Genomic DNA, 14,060 nt, shown 5'->3' on the forward strand with positions numbered 1-14,060 from the left:
GTTCCGCCAACCCTAAACCTGTACGTGTACTTTTCCGCCCACCCAGCCCTGGCCATGTTCTTTTCACGCCCACACCCCCAGACCGTAATCTTTTTATTCCCACCCCCCACCATCCCCTGTCCGTGTTCTTCCCTGCCCACCCTCTCCTGTTCGTGGTGTTTCCCTCTACCCTCCCCTGTCCGTGTTCAAGTGTCCATGTTCATTCAACACCCACCCTCCCCTGTCTGTGTACTTCCCCATGTCGTGTTCTTCTCCATGTCGTGTTCTTCTCCACCCACCCTCCCCTGTCCATGTTCTTTCCCACCCACACTCCCCTGTCCATGTTCTTTCCCACCCACACTCCCCTGTCCATGTTCTTTCCCACCCACACTCCCCTGGCCGTGTTCTACCTTTCCCAGCCTCCCCTGTCCGTGTTCTTCCCCAATGTCCGTACCCACCTTCCCCTGTCCGTGCTCATCATCAATGTCCGTTTTCCTCCCCACCCATCCTCCCCGGTCCGTTTTTCTGTATGCCCACCCTAACCTGTCCGTGTTCCTCCCCACCCACCCTCACCTGTCCGTGTTCCTCCCCACCCACCCTCACCTGTCCGTGTTCCTACCCACCCACCCTCACCTGTCCGTGTTCCTACCCACCCACCCTCACCTGTCCGTGTTCCTCCCCACCCACCCTCACCTGTCCGTGTTCCTCCCCACCCACCCTCTCCTGTCCGTGTTCTTCGTCACCCACCCACCCTCACCTGTCCGTGTTCTTCCCCACCCACCCTCACCTGTCTGTGTTCTTCAACCCTCTCCTGTCTCTGTTCTTCAGTCCCCCTGTCCGTGTTCTTCTCCACCCTCCCCTGTTGGTGTTCTTCTCCACCCTCCCCTGTTGGTGTTCTTCTCCACCCTCCCCTGTTGGTGTTCTTCTCCACCCTCCCCTGTTGGTGTTCTTCTCCACCCTCCCCTGTTGGTGTTCTTCTCCACCCTCCCCTGTTGGTGTTCTTCTCCACCCTCCCCTGTTGGTGTTCTTCTCCACCCTCCCCTGTTGGTGTTCTTCTCCACCCTCCCCTGTTGGTGTTCTTCTCCACCCTCCCCTGTTGGTGTTCTTCTCCACCCTCCCCTGTTGGTGTTCTTCCCCACCCTCCCCTGTCAGTGTTCTTCCCCACCCTCCCCTGTCCGGGTTCTTTCCCACCCTCCCCTGTCCGTGTTCTTTCCCACCCTCCCCTGTCCGTGTTCTTTCCCACCCTCCCCTGTCCGTGTTCTTTCCCACCCTCCCCTGTCTGTGTTCTTCCCCACCCTTCCCTGTCCGTGTTCTTCCCCACCCTTCCCTGTCCGTGTTCTTCCCCACCCTCTCCTGTCCGTGTTCTTCCCCACCCTCTCCTGTCCGTGTTCTTCCCCACCCTCTCCTGTCTGTGTTCTTCCCCAATGTCTGGGTTCTTCCCCACCCACCGCTATCCGTGTTCTTCCCCAGCTACCCTCACCCACAGCTGTCCGTGTTCTTCAACCAATTGTCAGTGTTCTTTCCCACCCACCCAGCCTCCGCTGTCTGTACTCTTCACCACTATCCGTGTTCTTCCCCATGTCCGTGTTCTTCAGTCCCCCCGTCCGTGTTCTTCCCCACCCTCCCCTCTCCGTGTTCTTCCCAACCTTCCCCTGTCCGTGTTCTTCATCCCCACCCACCCTCCCCTGTCCGTGTTCTTCATCCCCGCCCACCCTCCCCTGTCCTTGTTCTTCCCCAAACTGTCTGTGTTCTTCCCCGCCCACCCACCTCTGTCCGCGTGCTTCCCCGCCGGCCCACCCATGTCCGCGTGCTTCCCCGCCGGCCCATCCCTGTCCGCGCGCTTCCCCGCCGGCCCACCCTTGTCCGCGTGCTTCCCCGCCGGCACAGCCCTGTCCGTGTGCTTCCCCGCCCACCCACCCCTGTCCGCGTGCTTGTCCGCCCGCCCACCCCTGTCCACGTGCTTCCTCGCCCGCCCACCCCTGTCCGCGTGCTTCCTCGCCCGCCCACCCTTTTTTCGGTGTGCTTCTTCGCCCGCCCACCCCTGTCCGTGTGCTTCCCCGCCTGCCCACCCCTGTCCGTGTGCTTCATGTACGTGTGCTTCCCTGCCCGCCCACACCTGTCTGTGTGCTTCACTGTCCGTGTGCTTCATGTCCGTGTGCTTCAACGCCCGCCCACCCTTGTCCGTGTGCTTCAACGCCCGCCCACCCTTGTCCATGTGCTTCAACGCCCGCCCATCCTTGTCCATGTGCTTGCCCGCCCCCCCTTCCCCCCCTCAACTTACAACTCAATGCGTGGAGATTGAGCTATGGCAATTGACTGATTTTGATTTGATATCTGAAGTGGTAGATTTTATCCTCACCACCAGACACCCTCCATTAAACCCTTCCATGGCATACACTGTGGTAACTTTGTAACCCCTTAATAGGCAAAGCTGTCAGATGTACTGTTTTTTGGTATTTTGTAATCTTTAGTCCCGCAAGAGCTTGCAGTGGGCAGGGTAAAAGATTTTTATTTTTTTACCCTTTTTGCCTTTTTATGTTTGCAGGGCCAACCATCCTTGTTTAAATGTATTTTTGTGATGAAGTTTATTTGCTCCCAAACCACCTTTGATGCCACAGTGGGACTTTACCTTGCTCTTGGCATTTCTCATGTGTACAACTTTTGAGCCTATGCATAGTCGCTCTCTGCGTTCCTTGAGAGCAGATTTCTTATTGCGATTATGTCCGGGTGTTGCATGGGTCAACTGCAGGTCGTTCATATTTGCCAGGCTGCAATGTACGAGTCAGTGCATACGTTCACAAAGCAGGTACTGCCTTGTCATCCAGATCCAGTAGGAGTTACACTTTGCTTCTTGATTTCTGCAAGACATGTTGGTCTGAGACCACTCCAAGGACCCTCCACCTTGGCGTGGTACTGCTTTGGTATTTATTCTAAGGTGAAGAATTAACGGTTAGAGTATCCATCAGAAAAATACTATCTAACCGCAGATTCGTCTCTCCCAGGAAAGTTCAACTTTCAAATGCTTTCTCTGCATTCAGTGATGGCGTCATAGCCTTCCTAGCACCTTTGTCAACAATGCTAATCAAGTATATAGTCATTTTATTGTTTTCTATTGTTTGCTTGCTTTGTATGAAACCCGCTTTTTCCAGATGTTTCAGAAATGACTAGCATAGCATCATTGCAGGCTATTGTGTATTTGCCTTCTTTGAGTATTTTGTGTATGTATGTCATATTTATAAAGTGTGAACCTATCCATAATGAAAAGTGGCATTTCTGTAATTGTTGCACTCACATGGAGGAGCTGGCTACCTGGGTATTAACAATATTGTTTAGCACCTCTGCTAGGATGCCCAATGAACTTAAGGGAAAAGTTTATGAAAGCCTGTTGAGAACTAATTGCGGCCTGGCATCTTTGCGTTCTTATGACTCCAGGTAGCCATCAAAACCTGCCATGTATCTATCAAGGCTTGATATTCAAGACAAACTGTTGCCGCCTTAGTCAGGTTGCTTGTTTCCTCAAAGCGATTCTGTGTTTTGTCTCTGCCATGGCCCTTTTAAAGTTAAGATTTCCTAGGACTAGTGGTTGCTTTGCCCAATTTTTAATAGCATTTAAGGCAGTACAGAGATATACTTCGTATCTTGGTGCGGGTGGAACTGGATGCTGATGTGAGGGGCGCTCCTAAATACAACTTCATGATCACTACTAATTTCATTGCCTAATCTATTTTAGAGGCTATTTACAAGCAGCATTTTGAAATACTGCAGTAGTAATTCTTCCGTACTGCAGTAGTGCTACTTACGTACTATAAAATGCTATTTATTAATCTACGAGCGGAAACCTCTGTCTCCCATCTTTTCTGCGTGGAGGTCTCTTACCTCGTCGATGGAAATCTTCGCACACATTGGTGTACATTTAAGTGGTAAATCTGGGAGGGACAGGGGGGGTGACTGGAAACGGCTCATTGCAACTATCGAATTGCACTTTTAAAGTTAGTGCACCCAAGAGGTTACTTAACAGTAGTAAATGTACTGTAGTCCAGCTTGAAGTAAGCCAAGCTCCATACGTGGCCTCTCACTGGTACTGCAGAGCAATCCAATAGAAAAAAATGGAGGCAAGGACTTAAATTTGCACAAAAAAAGGTAGCAGATCGATCTCCGTCAATTATAGACCCATTTAACTATTGAATGGTGCATGGAAAATGTACGCCCATTCCCTTTTGAACCGTATCCAAGACTGGCTTGAAGCAGATGGTGTACGCAAGGCTGGCTTCAGGAACTGTATTGGCATGATTGACCATGCCGTGATTCTCCAACTCATTTGCATGAAATATACTCAATTTAAGAATGCTCCACTGTTTATGACTTTTATAGATTTGAAATCTACATTTTCAATTGGCGGATGAAGAAGAACTGTGGCTTCCTGTTCAACTGCAAGGCCTTGACAGCCTTTTACTAGCAGCTGTTAAGGCTTTACTTAATGATATCATGCAAGAGTACTTTATGGGCAGGAAAGTAAATGCACTGAGGCTTTACCTATCTGGACAGGGGTATCAAGGTTGTGTGCCTACAGCTCAACTTCTTAGTTTATTTTTGAATGATGTGGGTACCTTTCTTTATGATCTTATCCTCGACTCCCCAAAGATTTAGACCTAAAAACTGCAGCTTTTACTGTTTGATGACACTGCCATGTTATTTCCTTTAACTGAGAAATCTGTACACAACATGATATGCGGGTTTGTAAACTACTGTGCCTCAACGTGTTTGATCATAAACATTACTAAAACCAAATTTATAATTTTGACACGTTTGATTCATCTTACGAAAACATTCGACGCTTACGGTGTGCAGATTGAAATAGTAGGCTACTTTAACTAACTAGGAAATTGCTTTGATGTCAGATTATCCCATTTGAAACAAAGAGGAAAAAAACACCATTGTATTGAGACGGGCTGCTGCAGTCCTAAAATGCAAGGCAACACCTTTCTAAAATAATTTCTTAAATTAGGCCAAGGCACCCGCTTAATCCAACAATGTCTTGACGTTGGCATCAGTCGAATTGCTAATTAAATTGCTCTGTACCCAATTCTTTATTGGATGAGGCTGCTTGAGAACCTGAATGCCAAAATCTCCAGTAAGAATATACTCTAGAGCGTGATACTTCAAAGTACAAGCAGCAAACCCTGGTTCCGGCATGTAAAGGCCAGCTTGAGGGAAGTGGCCTTGGAGAGTCTTTGGACCGATCCTCTACTTTGAAGTCTTACTCTACCCACATATGAAAAGTTACTAGTAGTAACTTTACACTCATAAATTCAGTCTTGGATGTCTCCACCCCTTTGACTGAGCACGTGGAACCATGCAAGTCTACACTTAGGTATACATTTTCACTCTGAAATGTTGAATAGCACAAAAGTGTAGATTTATACCTAGATGCAGGAGTAGAATTACCCAGGAGTAAATTTGTATATGTAAATGTACCTTTTGGAATCTGGTCGTATATTGTTGTTACTGTGTTTACATCGTAGTTTGAATTGAGCTGCTGGGGGAACTACTGGACAATAGTCTACCTCCCATCTCAGAACTCCAAACTCTGCTGACTATAGAGATGCTGTTAGCAAAAAGGCTTTCACCTTCCTCTTCCTGTTAACCCACGCTTAGCCCCTCATCCGCCTCAGTCTCCCACAGTCTGATATCTCCCGAACTTCCTATCACACTTTAACTTAGAACAAAACCCTAGTCTGAAACCAAGATTGCAGTATTTAATGTAAAATGGACCAAACTGTGTTTAAAAATGCCTGTTTGGCCTGAACCTTCTGAATCATATTTGAATTACTTCAGCACTTAAGCACAGGGCCAATCTCGCTGCTCCCCTTCCCTATTAAGATCTTGGAGAAATCCGTTACTAAATCTCTTTCCAGTTAAGCTTCCGGCCAGTTCATGGCACGGAATCCGTGCTGGTGGTTGTCCTGGATGACCTTCGTTCGAGGGTCGACATTGGCCGGGCAGCTTTTTTAGTGCTGCTCGACATGTCGGCCGCGTTCGATACGGTCAATCACGCGACTCTAATTAGCAGATTGGAAGAGATCGGGGTAGCTGGTTTGGCCCGGGACTGGCTAGTCTCCTATCTTCATAACAGGCATCAGATGGTGGCTTTGCCGCCGTTTAGATCTGGCATCAGAGAGGTGGGGCAAGGTGTGCCTCAGGGATCGGCAATCAGCCCCATTTTATTTAATCTGTACCTCTGTCCTTTGATCAGGCTGATCAAGTCCTTTGGCATTTCTGTAATCAACTATGCCGACGACACGCAGCTTATATTCTCCTTTGAAGGTAGAGACGCTGTCTCTAAGGAGACTTTCCATCGCTGCATGACAACCACTGCGGACTGTTTAATGGATCTAAAACTGAGGTGCTGCACTGCTCATTGGATAGAACCCCTCGCCCTCTGCCTGTGGATTTCTGGCCTGCTTCTACTTCGGGCACGGCTGCAGCAGCGGATGCTGCTCGCAACCTGGGCGTCATGTATGGCCCAAATCTACAGGTGGATACCTTTGTAAATAAGACAACTGCTACATGTATGATGCTGCTTCGAACACTCCGTAAGATCCTTCCTATGTTACCTGCATCGGCCAGACCTGAAGAAGTGCACAGCATCATACTTAGCAGACTTGATTATTGTAACGCTCTGCTTTTGGGCGCCCCTAGCGCCCTGATCAGCAAACTGCAGCGTATACAGAATATGGCAGCCAAGCTGGCCCTTTCTCGGATGCGCTCAGCTTCTTCCTCTTTGGCGCTCAAGGACCTTCACTGGTTGCCTGTCCATCAACGCATCTGTTTTAAGGCTTCTTGTATAGTCTTCAGGGCTCTTCACGGACAGGGGCCTGTCTTGTTGCAAAAGCTCTTTTCATGGTACTTAGCAGCCAGACCTTTACGGTCCTCCTCAGCACACTTGGTGGTAGTTCCTAGAATCCAAAGGTCTCGGATGGGCGGCCGCTCCTTTGGTTTCACTGCTGCCAAGCTCTGGAACTCTTTGCCACTCTCTTTGAGGAGCTTGAAGGAATTTTCTTCCTTCAAAAAAGGGCTGAAGTCTTATCTCTTTCCTAGGGCAGCGTAATTGGTGTTTTGTGTAAGGGTAGTAGAGCTAAAGCGCCAGGATACCCTCTGGGTGACAGTTCGCGCTATAAAAGTATGCGTTACATTACATTGCACTTCCCCAACTCTAGATTCACTTGCTTCCCACTCCCCTCCCCCTTCAGCCAGAGTCACTTATTCACTAGCCTTCTCCATGGTTGCAGTTAATGTTGTTCCACTAACTGGAAATGCTTACTCTCTGTAGATGCTGTATTGTTTTTACCTTGACAGCCAGAGTCTCCTCTTCTCCAGGTTCCTTATTGTGCCTCCTCCTCCCGCCTGTCTGCATTGCTCTTGCTTCCTGCTCTGACGGACAATTGCATGGATAACTTCCTTTCCCTATTTGACATCTCAAATATCACAAGCCTCCCTTTTGTTTACTTTGTTGGCCATACAAGATAAAGGCGATGTTGGTGACCCCCACCTGTGGTTGATCCCCTGCTTTACACATTCCATTACTTGGCAAAAGTGTATTCTTTTCTGTAGTTTAACTTCAGAAACATCCTGGAAGACTTGTATGTTCACTAATTGAAGGAAATCTCTTTGCTCTTGAAGCTTTCTATAAACAGTCTTTATTCTGAAAGCAATGGACCTGAATGAGTACATCTGACAGATGTTTTCTACTGATGCTGAGGGGAGCCACTCTGTGCATGGTTAGTTCTGATGGGATCCTCGTCTGTTAGATATACGATAGCATCAAAGAGATCCTGCACATATTTATTTCCTTCCATTTTACTCCTTTCTGCACCCCTCACATCCTTACACGATTTCTTCATGTCCCTCTTCTTCTCTTGGAGTGTTATGTTCTGTTCTTCCACGTAGACTACTGCAGTTGCTCTTGTTTGAGTGACTGTTAATTCAGTTTCTTTCAAGTGGTGTAGTCGATCTCCTTTGTCCAAGACATCGTTTCTCAAGTCTTGCAGTCCTAGTTTCACTTTTCCCTTGACCAGATTGAGCGCATCATTACTATTTTGAAAATTTGTGTCCTAAAACTCTTGGTAACTACTTTGGCATTTCTATGCGTGTGGCCTGATGCTCTTCTGCGGTTTGCTCCTGCTTCTTAGCTATTTGCAGATTATCATAAACGTTTTTCTACAACTCTCTTCCTGAACTCGGCTCTGGAGCCTGGCAAGTCATGTCATCATCTGTAACAGTTGCTTGTTCAAAGCAACAAAATGTCACGTTGCAAAACTTATTCAAGCAGTGACACTATATAGACGCAAAGTGTGGCCTGAGCAATTTAAATTACGCAAATGTCTTGAGTGCCATCGCTTTCCTGATGGAAATGGCTGTTTCCACCCTTTGTTGGTATGGAAGTGGTTGGACGTTGATAGGGTTGCCGGATGTCAGATGTTTGTTGAAAACGGCGAGGGAAAAATCACAGAATTGAATGTTGCCAACATAAACAATAAAATGGAGAGAATGTGTCAGCTGCTGACTTGTATTTTAGATCCATGCAAAATATGGAATGTCATAAGCCCGTAGTCGCTGTGGAGGTAGGGGTTCGGGGGTTCTGCAGCAATCCCAAAATAATCATGCTGGAGTTCCAAAGGTGAATGAGCAGTAAAGATGCCTTTAAATTTCGTTTTTATTGTCACATTTGCTGCGTGTTCAAAGACAATGCCTGGCTTTGTCTTATGACAAATTGCTGCTTCTTCTTTTAATATGGAGATTGGTGTTTACTTTTCTTCCTCTGCAAAGTGACAGGATTTTGAAAAGTGAGTGCTGTCACTAGCTTATGGTGTGAAAGGAACGGATGTGGGATGTTATATTTTCTAAATATATATAAATTAACTGTACAAATGTTTCAAAATATATTTGCAGTTAGGAACGCACAATTACACTTTTTTGTAACTCTGAAGTTTGATGGAAACAAAGGTTTTTAATAGAACCAAAACAAATGAAGAGACAGTCACTCTACTTAGTGATGTGTCATTTACAAATATTCGCTGAAACCTGATTTCCACACATTAGCGTTTGTGTGCTATATAACTTTATCAATAAAATGGTATGCCTATGCAAAATTATTGGCCATCACAATGGGGAATGTGCTATCTGTAAATGACAGTGTGATACTACTCAATACTATAGAAATATATCTGTGACCGTATGCATCAGAATGCACCACCAGCTACACACTGCACAATACCACTCTCCCCGAATGGGCGTGGCTGATTTGCTACACTTGTTGTTTGTGTGACGCTTGGATTTTTTCACAATGCCTGAGTTCATTGACGTGACATTGATAACAACACCCCATCTCTGAAAATTCTTCCAGCACCTTTGCATACGTCTCTAGGTTTGATTTAGGCTTGCCCTTAAAGACCAACCAAAGCCAAGGTTGTCCAGGGACTTGAATGAGTGCAGAGGTCAATGGCACTGGTCAGGGTCTAGATCCTCATTAAGAAATGCACTAGTATAGCGCTTTCTTCATGGCTACTGGACCTGAGTAACTTTATATGTTCACAAAAAAAAGGTGTGCCATCTTTATCTTGTCTGTCACTTGGAGAAGTCACTACGCAATTGGGTTTCCAAGATAAAGTGTATCTGCGACTGCGCCTCTTCAATATAGCTTGGCTGTGGGGGCTGATTCCATTGTAGGAGACTAAGTTATGGATAACACGATTAGCTTAGCCATAAATTCTGGATCCCAAAACGGCCATTACAGGCAAGCCTTAATGGGCAGAGAACTCACTCTGGGAACTATTATCATTACGCCTACACTGGATTCCGCCTTAGACATGGAAGGTACTTATTAATGTAGGATTCAAAGAGGATTTCTTGTGCTAGTGATCTTCCGGATAAGGCAAATCACAGGGGGTGCTTTCCTGGTCCAATATAAAGGAAGGAAAACCCCAAAAACGTCAGGGGAGGAATGTCCGGAAGCGCAGATTAGCAATTATAATGTGTTTCATGCGAAGTTTAATGTGAAGCAAACTACAGGGCTTACGATTTGTGTGACTAAAAAGTCAGAAAGGCTGGTGAGTGAGAGACAGGGCTCCGACATGCAACATAGCTGATTTTGGTCGACAGTTTATGATTCTGACCTCCTTCATTAGTGTGTGAAACTCCTGGTTGGGTCTTTTGGTTGAGCAGTCCATCCACTTGTGGTATTTACATCAATGTCTGTTAGTGGTCATCATTTGATTTAGTTGGATGTCTTTGGGAAGTGATCTTTATTTATACATTCAATGTCTAAATAAATGTAGGTTTCAGGTGTTTCTGGTTGTGCTTTTGGAGAATTGAGTGCATTGGCACACCAGCGCCTGGTTGTATGCGTATGCACCTTTGATCTTGGTGTTTGTTTGCCTTCAGTGAATGTTAGCATTAAGGGTTGTTGTTTTTTTTAACCAGGGAAATGCACACAATGGAATAATATTTTATTTATTTTGTTTTATACAGTGCTGCAGACTAAACATAAGTTAAGGGTCAAAAAGTCTCCAAAATAAAGTTTAGCAAGAAAGTGAGAAACTGGGTAGGTGAGTAAATAGAATTAATTAGAAATGTGTGACAGCAGTCAGGATCATACACAAGATTATTTTAGGAAGGGTAAGGAGTTTGTTCTATACTTTGGCTTCAGCAGCTGGAAAGGCCTGATTTGAAGATTGCTTGGTTTTGGAGCTTGGACATTTATGCCTTAAGGAAGTTCTGCTTCTGAGTTGCCGGAAGGCATCATAGATTAAGAGTGTGCTTTACAAGTAAGGTGGTGTCTAGATCCTTTTATTTTAAGCAGGCTACTTTAAAATTGATTGTAACCTCTGGAGGAAGATACGTTTCTTGAATTGGGGTAGTGTGCTTAATTTATTTTGAACGTGTGGTGAATCGAGTAGGACTATTCTTATAGGAATCAGAGTAGGTTTTGACAGGCTTACAATCTGGGCATTTCTGAAGTTGATGTGTGATACAACTGGATCTTGTTTAGCAGTGTGCCATTTTTGAAGAAAAATACATTTTGTTAACATTCAAGTGGAGTAGTTGATTTGCTGATTTTGTGATCTGCTTGACGGGTGCATCCAGGTGGAGAAGAAAGTCTAGGAAATAATATAGGAATGTTGCCCAATTCAAGATTCATAAAAAAAAAAAAAAAATTGGTTGCTGGCATTTATAACCAAGGCAAGTCATATTGGTGGTGTGGTTTGGTGTAAGGAAGTTGCTGCTTTAGTAGAGCCCTTGGAAGATTTAGTAACATTCCAGATTGTATGTTTTTTTTCCAAACATGATTTGTGGATGTGTAGTTATTTACGGTGCAGAAGATTAACAGAAGACTAAGCAGTGCCACTGTAAATTGAAAACAATGGGTAATACAATGGATCCATGAAAAACCTTGTGTTCCACCGTGGAGGGCTGTGAACTGATGGTACCTCTTTTCACTAGTTGTCTGCTGTGAAGAAAGGAAGAGACCTGCTTGAGAACATTACCACAAAACCCAACATTTGTCTTGAGGATCTGATTTAGTCTCAAGTGACCAGTCGAATCAGAAGCAAGACATCCCCATCATCCAGTATGCTTACATTGTCTTTCTTTAACTGAGTGTGTCAGTAATGTCTTCTTATGGAATACTTCATATGGAAGAAGCCAAAAGGCATTCCTCTTCAACGTGCTTGATAATTTGGACATATATTCATTAATGTAGGGCCATTCCTTTGAAGGTGAGATGAGAAAAGGGACATACATTGGTCATCATTTCCGGGTGTAAATGAGGTTTTAGGCTGAGTGGGATCATTGGACCAATTTCTAATAAGTCAAGTCAAGTAAAGTGCCTTGTGTTGGGAGAGGAGTTTATTATGTGAAGACATACATGGTTCACAAGGGAGAAAGGTGATTTGGTCAAGATAGAGGGATTTCGGATTCAGGTGGTGACAGGAGGGTTTGAGGTGCCTCTTGATTTTTGATGGATCTTATTGGATACTGGAGAGAAGTTTGTTCTGTCTTTTGAATTGGGGGTTCTCACTCTTAGTGGCTGTCCTTGCTGTAGAACTGGTGTAATTGCCGTTGAAGAAATTTAATATTCGATGGCATATTTCTGGTGGCTTTGAGTGTATAATTAATTTCAATTTGACATGGTTTACAGTTAATTTGAGCCTGACTCTGAGTTGGTTTGAAACACCCTACATTTCCTTTCGTAAGAAAGATGATTTGAACTGAGAGGTGTCATATTTTTATTTGTGTTCTGCATTGGTGTTTGATGCTGGCAGTTTCGCTCCAATTTTGTTATTTTCTTATTAGTCATATAGGCACCATTTTAACATCACCTACCCAACATTTTCCTTCATACTCCATCTTTAGATATTGATCAGTTGAAGCTCATTTTGAGGCTGGTTGGAACTCCAGGGTCTGAGCTCCTGAAGAAAATCTCATCTGAGTCTGTGAGTTTCTCCTTTGCTTGTTGTGTCCATACATTTTTTTGCACAGATGAATTGTCTTGTTTCATTGCAGTGCCCTCAACCAGTGTTTTTATAATGCTCACAACCAGCGCATGATTGATTGTTCTTTCCCATCTTAGTATTTATTTCTGCCCCTCCTTTATTTATCTTCATTACATCTTTCCATTCCCAGTCCGATAGGACAGAGACAAATATTCTTGAGAAGTAGAAAGGCGAGTTTTATTTGGTGTTTCCAAATAGTACACTTCAGGGAAATTCTCCAATTCTCAAGTATCTGCACCAGTCCTTAAAAGATGTCAGTTTTAACATGTATTCAAGCACATGCCTTGATTTTGCCAGGTATTCTATGTACTACCACCACCACGTCATTCTACATCGTAACCACTGACCGTATTCATCACATGTCGAAAGCCTTGGTGTGCTGGAGGCCTTCCTATGTTTGCTCCAGCAGGACTCCCGATATGAGAGATTGCTTCGTGCCAAATAAGGTAGAGCTGCATTATCAGATCAGAATAAAAAATTAAAAGAAAATAGAGGTAAGAGAAGAACGTACCTGCCGTTCTCTCACCATCCGCAAAACACACTTCAAATGATGTTGATACTTCCCCTTTCCCCAAGAAAACGAGATTTTAAGAAACTGAAAAACCTAACGTAAAGTTCAGTAATGCTACAACCACAAACCTTGAGCCTGTTAAGGGCGGAGAGGACAAGGGAAGTTGCCTGTTTGAACCTGTTAGAGACTGGCCAGGGCCAGGGCCAGAAATGCTGCCCATTAACACTTTTAGCAATACCCAGCACACACCATCCACAAACTTATGGTACTTATGGATCTATATATTTATCACTTTCTTCTAATTTAGCATTTCCAATGCACTACCCTATCTCTCATCCTATACATCTATCATTATATCCTCTACATCCACTCTCATTTATCCCAAACCCATACCACTACTAGGATCCCCAAAATAACCCTTTCTAGACTCTCTCCTACTCTACCCCTCTTTGCATCATCTGACTCCTCTTTTACTATACCGATCCCCTAAAACAAACCTTTCTAAACTCTTCCCTCTGACTCCTCGCCTCCAAAACTCCTTTTTACTCTTCCAAAAGCCTCCTCCTACAGCTAAAAACAGAAAAATACATCTTTCACTCTTTTATCCCTCCACTATCCTTTTCAATCAAAATTATCAGACTAACATGTTCACTTCTCAAATTCCATATTCAACTATACTAATTCACCACTAATCCTTTATGGGTTCTGGAGTGGCATGCTACTCGCCAGAAAAGCGCTTCAACACCCATGAGGGGTATCAAGTGCTATATGAATGCAGACCTTTCTTCCCCTTTTATCCCTCCGCTATCCTTCTCACTCCAAATAACTGACTAATATCCACCACTCAAATTACTTTCATATTTCACCATATTAATTCACCACTAATCCTTTATGGGCTTCCTGAATATCGTGCATCAACACCCCATCAGGGGTAACAAGCGTCATATAAATTCAAACCCTTTTTCCTCCTCTATCCTTCTGCTATCATTCCAAATCCAAATAACTGACTAACCTATCCA

At 44.7% G+C, this 14,060-nt stretch overlaps 1 protein-coding gene across 2 annotated transcripts in view; it reads left to right on the forward strand.

The window, feature by feature from the left end:
• The window catches only part of LOC144755433 (mitogen-activated protein kinase 14), a 519,324-nt gene that overhangs the window by 448,860 nt on the left and 56,404 nt on the right, over positions 1-14,060 (forward strand). The window contains exon 9 of one of the 2 annotated variants that reach the window (XM_078644344.1): positions 12,391-12,470. The exons of the other annotated variant lie outside the window; for it this stretch is intronic. Coding sequence (XP_078500470.1) covers positions 12,391-12,470 — 80 coding nt within the window. The remainder of the gene's footprint in view (positions 1-12,390; positions 12,471-14,060) is intronic. 2 annotated transcript variants of the gene reach the window in all.

Source organism: Lissotriton helveticus, chromosome 5_1 (genome assembly GCF_964261635.1).
Source record: "Lissotriton helveticus chromosome 5_1, aLisHel1.1, whole genome shotgun sequence".
Taxonomy (NCBI): Eukaryota; Metazoa; Chordata; class Amphibia; order Caudata; family Salamandridae; genus Lissotriton; species Lissotriton helveticus.